Source organism: Eucyclogobius newberryi, unplaced genomic scaffold, assembly GCF_026437365.1.
Source record: "Eucyclogobius newberryi isolate DKJ021-1_F unplaced genomic scaffold, fEucNew1.0.hap1 SCAF_6, whole genome shotgun sequence".
Classification (NCBI taxonomy): Eukaryota; Metazoa; Chordata; class Actinopteri; order Gobiiformes; family Gobiidae; genus Eucyclogobius; species Eucyclogobius newberryi.
The window spans coordinates 15224158-15236173 of NW_027316278.1; the positions used below are offsets into that span (position 1 = coordinate 15224158).

The following is a 12016-nucleotide window of genomic DNA, read 5'->3' on the forward strand; positions in this document are numbered from 1 at the left end:
CTTCCTGCTTTATGCAACACTGTGAGGACTGTTTCCCCATTCAGAAGATACAATATTTAGTTTTAAACCATTAATCGATACAGTCCAAATTTCTCATTATTTTGAAATGCATGGATAAAATACTCTTTTCAAGTGCCATGGCTATTTTTTAATGGCATACGGCTTGAATCCACACAATTCAAACTAAATTGTATATATATATATATATATATATATATATATATATATATGTATTTATTTTTTAACGTTAAAAGGGAAACAAATTAAAAATAATTAATAAATAAATAAAACTAAAAAAAATACCAATATGCTCACATTCTGAAGTGGTCTTCGCATGTGCCTGAAAGCTGCATCTCCCGCGCGTGGCTGCTGCTAAATTGAATGCCCCTTAATACGATTGCAGAAGCTTTTATACAATTTAAGACTGACATCATATCTATAGACAGACTGTAATGCTGTAAGATGGGAAGGGAAGAGAGAGAGAGAGGAAGAGGAGGAGGAGGAGGAGGAGGAGGAGAGCGCACTAACCATGACGTAATGATCCAAAAGCTGTGCGGCGAACTACAATTCCCAGGATGCACTCGAAACTACCGTGGCCACAGGACGGGGGAAGGGAAGCTGAGATTGGAGGGAGAAACAATCGGAAACTAAGGTACTTTAAAAGACTCTTAATTGTTGCACTTTTGCCAGACGCAGGACGCACGCAGTCGTGCATTTCCCAGACACTCTTACAAAGACACAAACAGGTAAAGGCTCGTCCGGAACAAGCTTTTTTGTTGTTGTTGTTGAGACTCTCCATCTCCGTTACAGTTCAATAGAGCTTTGGCTAGTGCTTTAGTTAGCTTGACAGCTGGCGTTCCGACTGCCGGCGGCGTCGTAACGAATAAACTACACACGCACGTTATTGTTCCGGCCGTGTGCGTATTTTTGAGCATTCGTGCGGGTCTGAACGCGCGCACGCGAACACCGGAGCCTGGCTTTGTTAGCGGGGTCTTTGTGCGGTGACACGGGGGCTAGCTCTGCGTGCAGGAGCTGTCACTGTACCGCAAAATATAACCCGAGTCTTCCCCTTCAGACGTGTACGCTGTCCGCCGCGGGCATGTCCTCCGATGGCCACGGCGTGTGCACTGTGCAAGACCTAGTTTAGGTCGCGACTGGGGCTCATAAACTTGCAAAAGTCGAGAGATGGTGAAAATACGTCATTGGATCAATCTCGGAGGTAAAAGTGATAAGTGCGAGTGGGACCGTGTCGCGTTAAACCGCGGAGCAAGAATGTGTCACGTCTGGTTTGTGCTTTGTGCGGGTTTTTGCGGTGGAATAACGCGGTGCTGGTAATGACACGCACGTTCAGAATCAATGCCTCTTGTCAACATTTAAAGCCTGTACGGAATAAGTCGTATTGAGGTGGCGTGAATGTAGGTCAATAGTAAATAAGTAAACTCAAATCTTGTAAATGATAGCCCTCTAGCAATATTAAGTCAATTTTGTTTTATTTACTCTTGCTGTTATTGTCATATAGTTAAATCAGTATTACTATATAAGTAAATGTAGAGCATAATTTGATTAAAATGTGCTAACATCCTTTTACTCTTTTATCTTCAGATGCGGTAGCCACATGGCCTCTCCTCCATAAGACTGGTGCAGATCCTCTCCATCCGCTCGTTTCAGTTTTGACTTAGCTCACCATTAACTTATAATAACTATTGAGTAAGTAACCAGACTGTAGCAGATCAGTGTTCCTGATCGTGGACTGCGTGCCAAAGTAATGAAGAGTCTTGGGCAGGGAGAGCCCAGCCCTGAAAAGCAATGTCATTATCTAGCTTTTGTGCACCTCTGATGGGCCAAAGGAGCCAACCAAGTGGCCAAAGGAGATCTGTGGAGGAAGGGAAGCAAGGAGCAATCCGAGGAGACTGTTTATTGATGTATAGCGATTCTGCCAAGTCATTTTTGTAGACTGAAATTCACGCATTCATCCCAACACAGACTCTCAAGGTTGCATTTTGGGTGGTCAAAAATATACAGCACTCATTACTACATCACAACATGGATTTCTGCCACAAGTGACAACTTCTGGTCCAAGCAAACTGGTGACTGTGGACCCTGGACTATCGCGGTGTAGAAGAAAACGAGTCAAAAAGCAAATGTGCACAACAACAACCATGGTGGTCCTGTCATCGGATCTTTGGCCCATCTCCCGCTATGATTTCACTAGCCTCTAGAGGCCAGGATCCAGAACACTATTGCCAGCCGCCGCACATATATGCAATGGAGGAGGACATTGATGTCACAACCCACAAGGAGGTGATTATATTCTGCTTGATTATTTATTTATTTTACTTTAAATCTTATTTGACTTTGGATTTACATCAGATTTGCATAGTAATAAGATGGGCATCACAGACAATTAGCATTACGGCATTTTTGAATAATTATTACTTAAATAAATAATGAATTGCTATTAAATCTATTAATCAAATATTAACATTTAGCTGTGATAACTGGGACACACCATGTAGTATGAAATACTGCATAATGAGCACAATAAAATAAATACCCAAATTATTTTACTGGTTGACATTAATGAAGATGATGTATAATCTAACTTTTCTACAACAGTTTAATTCTTTGACCTGCACTCTGGGACATTATCGGATGTTGTTATTGCTTTATGCTGTTTAATGTTGCCAATTAAGAGATGATTTGTTTAAGTAGTTCTTTCACAAGTGTTCAAGTTAAGTCCTAAGGTCAACAGTGCCTTAGCTGTAATCTCTGGTGCCGTTTGCTTGGTGTGTTGCCATGGCGGCAGCTGACGAGGGTTTTCCCTCATCCCCAGTTTGGTTTTTCAGTCGTAACATTAACCCTGGCACCTATCCCTGCCTGAGGCAGCTTAACTGTTTATTAGGGATACCCCTGATTGGCTACGTTGGGTTTTGACAGGGCAGAGCTCACCACTGTGCCACTTGCTGCCAGTACGGGAGATTTGCAAATGCTTTTTGCAATTATTATAGTATGCTTTTTAAACTTGCCAAGAGACTAATATAGGATTACAAAAAAGTTTTGCTTTGCTTGTTCCTTTTTTATCTCTAGGGTCTGAATGGTTTGTCCCACGAATGCAAACCAGTTGAAGACATTAATGGACATTCCAATCATAAACCAGTGAGTTTTTTTTCCAATCCAGTTTTCTCCAGCTTTTAACCTAAAACAAGATTTAAAAAAATTATAAATGTATTTTTCAGGTCATGAATGGATTGATAATTGGTCAAAATAACAAAGACCACACAAATGGCAGTGCTCCACTTAGATCTTTGCCAGTAAGTCAACCTCCAAGCTAAGTTTAACCATCAAACATAATCTACTAAACTAAACATTTTGTCCAGATCTCTGCACTGAAGCAGAATGGCCTTTTGCAGACCTTGGCAGCAGGAGATGTGCAACCAAACCCTACAGGTGACACGCCCCTCCACTTACACTACTTAAGTGTATCCTAGAGACCTAGCAATATTTGTATATGTAAGCCATCTTTTCGGCGTTGAAGGTGTATAATGTCTCCGTTGGTGTGCTTGTGTTTACATTGACGCACGTTCCCTTATTACTAGTCTGTGGTAATTTGCCTGTGTCTTTACAGATGAAAATGAGGAGTTGGAAAAGGCCCGACAGGAGTGGGAAGCAATTGAAAGTGTACAACCAGGTCAGACCGCTTTAAACCCAATTTGTTTTTTTACATTGGTGTGTCATATCACATGCTAAAATATGTTTGTTTTTTTAGTAATCTCTGAAGATTCCAACCCAACTCTACTCATCTCTTTTAATGAAGCACTGCAGTACTTCCAGACCACAGATCTTGGGGATTTACTTGTAAGAACTTGACATAACACACAACATGACGCTTAGTAATAATCATTTAAAAAGGACACCTATAGAAAACCGTATGACAAAAAGAAAAATACATCACCAATGTAGGTCTCCTTTTTTCCATGCTTCTATTGAATCATTAATTCCTATTTGAACGGCTGTGCTAAAGAGGAGTTTGTGCAACAACAACAAGTTATACAGAAATGTACTTTTAATGTATATTATAGTCCCAAATCTTCAGCTAACTCACTCCATGTCACTCCGTGTCTGTAAAATAATTAGCCTTCCAATATAACTTCTGGTCGACTAAATCTAAAGGATTGCTCGGTTATTATTCGGTTGTCCTACCCACGCATGAAAGCAAAACTGTAACTCTAATCCAGGGGTGGGCAATTATTTTCCTCCGAGGGCCTTATTCGAATCCAGGCAAGTAGCGGAGGGCCGGCCCACGATCATTGGTGTGAAAAAATAATAATAATAAAATATCACTTTTCTGTCAAATATAGGCTATTGAATCTATTATTTAATTAATTTCACGTCATATTTATTAAGGATACAAGTGCAGACAGATGCCTGAGGGCAAAAATAATAAATAAAAAAACATATTACTTGGCATGTTTGGCGGGCCGCACATGTGGCTCGCAGGCCGTAGTTTGCCCACCCCTGCTCTAATCTGAATCGTTCTTATTGTTATTTCAATGTATGATATTTGATTTTACTATTATGTATGGATTTGTGTTGTAATATTATGCTTATTATTATGCATGTCCTTAATTTTCCATTTGTAGAAGAACATCCAGCCCACCATTCGTAGGACTGGTTTGGCCGCTATCACACACTTCCTCTTCGGACCTCCACGATTGCACCGAGAACTGCTGGAAGAGAGGGACCTGGTCTTTGCCATTGCTCAATGTGAGTTTAAAAACTATATATATTAAATAATATAGTAGCCCAAAGAGTAATCCTGAAAGAAAATGTCAATATGGCATATGTTTCAATTTATAGGTCCCATTTGTCCACATTTATGTCCAAAGTAAAAGTCAATTTGTCCATTTTGTAAAAATTATTTCAGTCCAGTCCTTTACAGTCGGCTCTGTCCTTGTCCTCCATTTTATGTTATTGCTTTCTTTGCTGCAGCCAAAAGTACATTCCACAGGTATGCATGCATTGTTTCCATTGTTGGAGCCTTACATCTGAGATACATTGTTCTAAAGTCAAATGGAATGTCGGTGTTGAAGACGGCGCTGAGCCACTTGACAGCCACAGTTTCTCCAAGAACCAGTGTTTCCCGGTGAAGAGTGAGCAACGTTTCTACTTCCAAATCTCTAATCTTGTCTTCATTTGTGTTTATGTCCACTGCAGGCCCAGTGGACAACAGCCAACCCATCCACATGCGCGCCCTTCAAACTATTTATAAGAGACTTGTTGGCAGCAAGTTAGACTGTCCACGCTATGGGGTGCATTGGGAGACCATCGGGTTTCAGGGTAGGACCAAATTGAGATTGTTACATAAATGAAGATATTAGAGGTAATTTTTTGTATGCATTTCTTGTTTGTTTTGCAGGTACAGACCCGGCCACAGACCTTCGCGGCACTGGTTTCTTGGGTCTCATGCATAGTCTTTACTTTGTTATGGACCCAGAAACTCTACCACTGGCTCGAGACATTTACAAGCTTTCACTACATCCAACACAGGTATTGTTGGTTAATTTAAACGCCCCGTGCAATGCATTGTCCTAGAACAACTTAGTATAATGTGATCTGTATGTGAGTCAAGTCAAGCCCTTCATTTGACATTTATAAGTACAAAACACCAGCAGAGAAGAGGCACTGTGGTGTGAAGGAGCTGGAGCTAAGCTTACAACAATGGGGGCCAGCTCTGTGTTCTGGAGCTGTCGGCCTTTAGTTGTTTGCTTGATTAATCGGTCGATGGCATTGTGGTCAACTGATATTTCTACTGTCGACTAATTATTTTATTTAGGTTATAAAGATTCATATGGAACAACAGCAAAAAGGAAAAGGCATGTTGTGAATAAGTTGAGTAATAAAGGCATTGTTCCTAGTATTTTTCTGTATAAATTGTGCAGTTGTTTTCTTGTTAGTGCAGTTTGTGTCTGATACTTGATAGTTTTGAGAGTTTTTTGATAGTGCCAGGCGCCCTTTTTAGTCGACTAATCGATCAACAGGAAATATTTTTGGTCAACTACAGCACTACTATGTCCCCACGTTTGTAAGAAAGTTTTGAAAAAAGGGTTCTATGTTCCAACATTTGGTCTGGTTCAGAGATTATGGTTAAGGTTTGGGTCAGGATGAGTGTAGGGGTTATGGATTTACTCGCCGATGGTGCAGTGGTTAAGGGCGTTGCACATGTGGGTTCAAATCCAGTCCTGCGACAATTTACAGAATGGCCTAAATCCTAACCCCGTCCTGTTGGATAAAGCTTATGGGCCAAAACAAATCTTTAAAACGCTTTAAATGTGTGTTGCCCAGTGGTTGAGTGGTTGGGCCACAGCACACGTATGCAGGGCTCCGGGTGCAGCCGGCCGCAGGGTTGTGATTTCGAGTCCAGACTCTGACAATTTGCTGCATGTCCTCCCTTCTCTCTCATCCCCCATTCACACTGTCCTCTCCTGTCTTAAAAAAAATGTTTTAAATGTGACAAAACAGGATTGTGGGACCTTAAGATACGCTCCCCAACACTGGCTGCTTGTGCTTAAGGGATTTGCTGTAAACATAGGTAATTAGAGCACTAAAATGTTATGGAAGGGCTTCCATACAGACTTTTAATGTTCGTCAGTATTTAGTGTATAACATTTGCGCACCAGAGTGAGTTTTGAATCTCTGTCTACTATATGAAGGCTAAACGCCCATCTACGCCTGAGCTAAACTAAACCAAACTAAAATAATGAGGGGTAAACAGGCTTATTTGGATATAATTCTGAACTATTTGAATATAGTTGTGACACATGGTAATTTTAGATTTTATGTGTTAATCACTGCTTGACTTGATTGCCCTGACCACACGCTACCGGTTAAAAGTGTGAAAACTTAACAAAAACATATGATGAAAAAGCTAGCATATTGTTACATGAGATGTTGACACACTAACAAATTGTGTTGGATATAAGAAAAAGGAAAAAACCTTGAATATTCTTGTGTTTCCGTAGAACTTTCCATTCAGTGTGATGTCGATCAACATGACCCGCATCGCTCTGCAAGTTCTCAGAGAGGAAGCCCTGTCCAAGTCCGTTCTTTTCTCTTAACTGATTTGCTTTTGCTCACTGTAACACATCGCACTAAATCTCTGTTTGTTCCAGGGAGTGCAACCGTCGTCAGCAGGTAGTCGGTGTGCTAAATGAGTTCTACGTTGCCACGTATTTACATCTGTACCAGCTGTGGAAGACTCAGCAGAAGACCATCGCTGACTCTGGATTCGTACTCAAAGGTATTCATTGTTGTTGCCTCGAACCTTTCCTTATCTTATTGAGATTTTAATTTAGGATTATGATGGTATGTTTATATTTAGAGTGTTTGTAACTTATTTGTAGTATAATAGTCAACATAAAATATGGATAAAAGTGTGTCATTGGCTCAGTACGCCTATGAAAGTCATCAGTACATGTTTATTCATCGGTTTCAGTGATTTCTTCCTGATTTGTGATTTTGTGAGGACCTTTGCCCATCCAAAAGATATAACATTTTACAACATAGGACTGCTCAATGTTGAACAATAACAACAGGAGATGGTTATACAGATTGCTGTCGCTGCGTGAGTCCAACATTTGCTGTGCTTTGTAACCCCACAGAAGTGGAGCTGTTTGCCAAAAAGAACCCCAAGCAGATGCTGCGCCGACTAGAGGTCTTCCTGAAAGAGAGGCGGGCAGGTGGCATCCCCCGTGGGACATCTCCAGACCCCCAGGCCCAGCAGTCCTCTCCCAGCCTGGGGGAGAGAGGGGCCCGTGGAGGACAAGGCAGCAGGGCCAAGGAGATGCACTTCACAGGAGTGTGTGATTTACCGCCGGACATGGAGGGAGAGGCCAGGCTGATCTGAGAGACTGTGTGCACTTGTGTGTCTGTGCGAGTGTGGCTGTCCCCTTTGTGAGTATATATATTAACGTGTTGTGTAAGTTGCTTCCTTTGTTACACAAAGACCAAGAACTCCACCAGACCCTGATCTGCAACCAACAAACACGTCTGCTCCGTTCATTGTTGCTGGGGTGCTGCATTTTGACTTAATGTAGGATCTTTGTTTAGTTACATTTTTGTAAACAGAGATCTAACGCCAGATATCAAGAGCTATAGCAGGTCAGAAACACAAGATGTCACAAAAAAGTGAATGCTTGCACTTTTTTTCGAAGTAGTAGCCAAATCATAAGCTGCCAAATTCTTGTGGTTAAACTGTACCTGCCTAGAAGTCCAAAATGTACCTGTATCTATAATCTGTCACCCAGGGTTTGTGAGCATTAACAGGCTTGGCCTTTGCTCCCAGTGGAGCAAGAGACTTGCCATCATGCAATGCAAACTCTCATGCATCGTACGATGTCAGGAATATAGTTTAATACTTTATTGTTTAAAAAAAGGTCTAGTCCTTTAAGGCTACGGGGAGTATCTCTCTTGTTATGTGGAAGGTGTCAGTGGAAAACCTTGAGCAGGATCTTTGCAAGGCAGAAATGGCTGCTGTTGCACACTACAAAAAGTAGGCACTATTAAAATTATAAAATAGAATGTGGGCTTTGAATGCAGCTTGCTTTTAAAGGTTCACTCAAATATAGGCATATTCAGGTGAAAGAGTTTTAATAGACCCTGGTCAGATGTGTTGAAAGTAAAGGAGTGGTTGATGTGTTCACAGGGCGTGTGTTGTTTGCTGCTGGGGTCTAACTAGGTTAGTACGTCCTACAAAGTTGGGATGATATATTTTAAATACAATTTTTAAACGTGTCTTTTAGCCTTTTCTGTACGGATAATGATTGAAAGCACTTCAGATCTGTATTAAAGAGACTATGAAAAGACCTAGAGTTGTGCAAATTAGCATCAGAAATTCTTGTGTGAAAGTCCAGCCTTTGGCCACAGCCAACAAGATGCTTCATATTAGTCTTTTGCTGGGCCTTGGTCCTGCCTCAAGGCCAAATCTGGTATGAGCTTTCTCTACATTCCGTTAAAGCATGTGATTGTAATTTTTGTTTATAGTTATAAACTTAATTCCAGTGCGTGTGAGTGTGTGTGTGTGTGCTTGCGTGTGCGTGTGTGTGTGTGTGTGTGTGTGTGTGTGTGTGTGTGTGTGTGTGTGTGTGTGTGTGTGTGTGTGTGTGTGTGTGTGTGTGTGTGTGTGTGTGTGTGTGTGTGTGTGTGTGTGTGTGTGTGTGTGTGTGTGTGTGTGTGTGTGTGTGTGTGTGTGTGTGTGTGTGTGTGTGTGTGTGTGTGTGTGTGTGTGTGTGTGTGTGTGTGTGTGTGTGTGTGTGTGTGTGTGTGTGTGTGTGTGTGTGTGTGTGTGTGTGTGTGTGTGTGTGTGTGTGTGTGTGTGTGTGTGTGTGTGTGTGTGTGTGTGTGTGTGTGTGTGTGTGTGTGTGTGTGTGTGTGTGTGTGTGTGTGTGTGTGTGTGTGTGTGTGTGTGTGTGTGTGTGTGTGTGTGTGTGTGTGTGTGTGTGTGTGTGTGTGTGTGTGTGTGTGTGTGTGTGTGTGTGTGTGTGTGTGTGTGTGTGTGTGTGTGTGTGTGTGTGTGTGTGTGTGTGTGTGTGTGTGTGTGTGTGTGTGTGTGCGCGCGTGCGTGAGCGCAGGGGAGCTGATGTTGATGAAGGGTGCCTCTCTTCGGAGATCTGGTACAGTATGTAATCCCAGCTCCAACACGATGATAATCAAAAACGATGTGCTGTTTGACGATAGAAATCGTTCCTAACTTCAGGGTTTGTGTGAATGTTTGTGTGAGCGTGTGTGTGACAGGAACTGACTACAGATGGGGTGCTTTCCACTGCACACGCATGAAGCCAGCTTTTCTAAATACCTGATGCATCAAGCTTAAATATTGGTACTTTACCTTACAAGTGGTACAATTGTTAAGCTATTTTGGTCAATTGAAAGCCCGTTTGTGGCTCTAGTTTTAATAGAGCTGGGTCCTGAAGTGTGCTGTTGTGAAAGCCATCATTGTAGTCTCAATCTGTAGCATGTTCAGGTAGCACTAGTACTGTAGCATCTTTGGCCTCCTCCTCTTTGTAAATGTCGATGTCACGTCTCAGTTTTGGTCCGTAGTGTCAGTCCAAGTGCTCAAACTGTTACTTCTATAGCACATTTCACCTGAACATCGAGCCTTCATTATAGTCACGTGTCATTCGGGAGGCACAGATGTTGAACAGATGTTTTGAGGAATTGTAAGATGCAGGTTTTACTTGAACGGTTTAGAAGAAGTCAACAAGAGGTGCCTACGAACATACGCCCTTGTACAATTGGTCGCGACGTTCTTTTTTTTGTCCTTTGATTTGAGCCACCGTGCCACTTTAGAAACTCCATTTTCACTCAATCGAATTTGGTGTTTCCCCTTTAATGTATGCATAGATTATATAGGCATGTAAATCTATTGTCAACTTAAGTGAAAACCATTCCCATCTTCCATTTACCATCCTTTTAAAAACCTTTACAAATGAAATGAGCTGATATAGTTTTGCCAATTGTTTGCAAGCGTTTTGACGGAAACTTTGCGCTGTTGTAGATATTTGATAGTATGTTGTTGAATGCAAGAGGATACAGGCCATTATCGATAGCCATAAAGTTCACCGCCATCGCATTAAACATGGCATTTTTCTCGTTTTAAAAAGTCGGTAATATCACAGTCTAGTTTTGGTTATGTTAAAAACGAGGAGCAGTACAGTGTATGTAAATCAGGAAGTATGTATATAAAAAGATTCAATGATTGTAACTGTATGATTGTGAGTAGGGCATTATACTGAAACACATCGCTTACCTCAAAACTTGAGACAAATCTCTCCTTTTTCTTGTACCTCGGCCTACTCGCAGAGTAATTGGACATGTAATGTAATGTATATCCAACAAAGTGAGCACTACATAATGGCAAACTAACACAAAAGCTGATCAATGTTAAGTGTGTACTATTTAAACCAACATTTATCAACACTATTATATGGGCTCACATGCTATAATACACAGCTGCAGATGAAATTATGAGTTTGAAATTAAAAAGGTATTTTACGATTGACTGGCTCATGTTGACCATATTGAAACAAGCTGTTTTTTTGTGGCTTTAGTGATAGTACAGTATACATTTGCTGTGGTTAAGTGTTTGGTGTCAGGAAAACACTCGAGACGATCCAACTTTCTCAGTCACAAACAGTTTATTGATTGTAACGATATGGGCTTGATTAGCTGTCAGAAACCGTGTATGCTTCTTTGGTATATATCAAGTATCCAAACAAGGCCTGATTTGTACTCTCATGTTACCAAAAGTTATATTTTAAGAGGTTGTGATAGATCATTTTATTGCTTTGTTTATACATTTTTTTTGATATCTCCCCAAATTGTGAATCAAGAAATAAAGGGGGTAAAACGGGTCAGCAGGATGTTAGATGCTCTGAGAGGTGTGTTCTACTCGGGATTACAATCACTTCTCAATATCCTGCGCTTTATATGAAGATGTTTTTTTTCTGTTGCCGCCATTGTCATGTCCCTCAGAGCATTTTATGACTGTACCTTGATTGTAGAAGCCCTATTTTATACTGAGAGTTATTTCAGAATACAGTATGTGCTGTTGTACATTCAATGTATTGTATGGAGAAAGCTAAATAAATGCAGTTTAAAACAAATATCTTGACTGTTTTTTCTGTATCCATAGAGCTTGTTTATCTCTTATTTTTCTATTTGCTTGCATTTACTCAGTTGACTCTTGTAGGTTTTGTTTCTATTGTCTAAAGGGCATATTGTACCTAAAATGAGAAAAAGCATGCATGTGAATACTAGCTAAGGATGGGCCGATATGGATTTGTGTTAACCGATATCTGATATTATTAGATTTTAAAATTCATAGCAAGGCTCACCATTTTTTAAAGTTGAAGTACACTGAAGTTCACCAATTAACTTTTCACTTTTGTAAACATAATAAACATGTATTCATCTGCGACCTAAGATACTGACTTATATGACTGTGTAAACTATTTGTTTA

General features: G+C 40.7%; 1 protein-coding gene across 2 annotated transcripts; it reads left to right on the plus strand.

Annotated features, from left to right (window-relative positions):
* Positions 1-559: 559 nt before the first annotated feature.
* Positions 560-11660, plus strand: elmod3 (ELMO/CED-12 domain containing 3). Of its 2 annotated transcripts, none has more exons than XM_072434136.1 (14): positions 560-652; positions 1603-2301; positions 3088-3156; positions 3237-3311; positions 3378-3447; positions 3626-3688; positions 3767-3855; positions 4641-4764; positions 5215-5337; positions 5417-5547; positions 7020-7096; positions 7170-7297; positions 7659-9102; positions 9627-11660. In XM_072434136.1, the coding sequence occupies exons 2-13, from the start codon at positions 2200-2202 to the stop codon at positions 7901-7903; spliced, it is 1296 nt and encodes a 431-aa protein (XP_072290237.1). In that variant the 5' UTR covers positions 560-652; positions 1603-2199; the 3' UTR covers positions 7904-9102; positions 9627-11660. The 2 variants fall into 2 exon arrangements, with proteins under 2 accessions (XP_072290237.1, XP_072290236.1); XM_072434135.1 differs by having other exon boundaries at positions 7659-9088.
* The last annotated feature ends 356 nt before the right edge of the window (positions 11661-12016 follow it).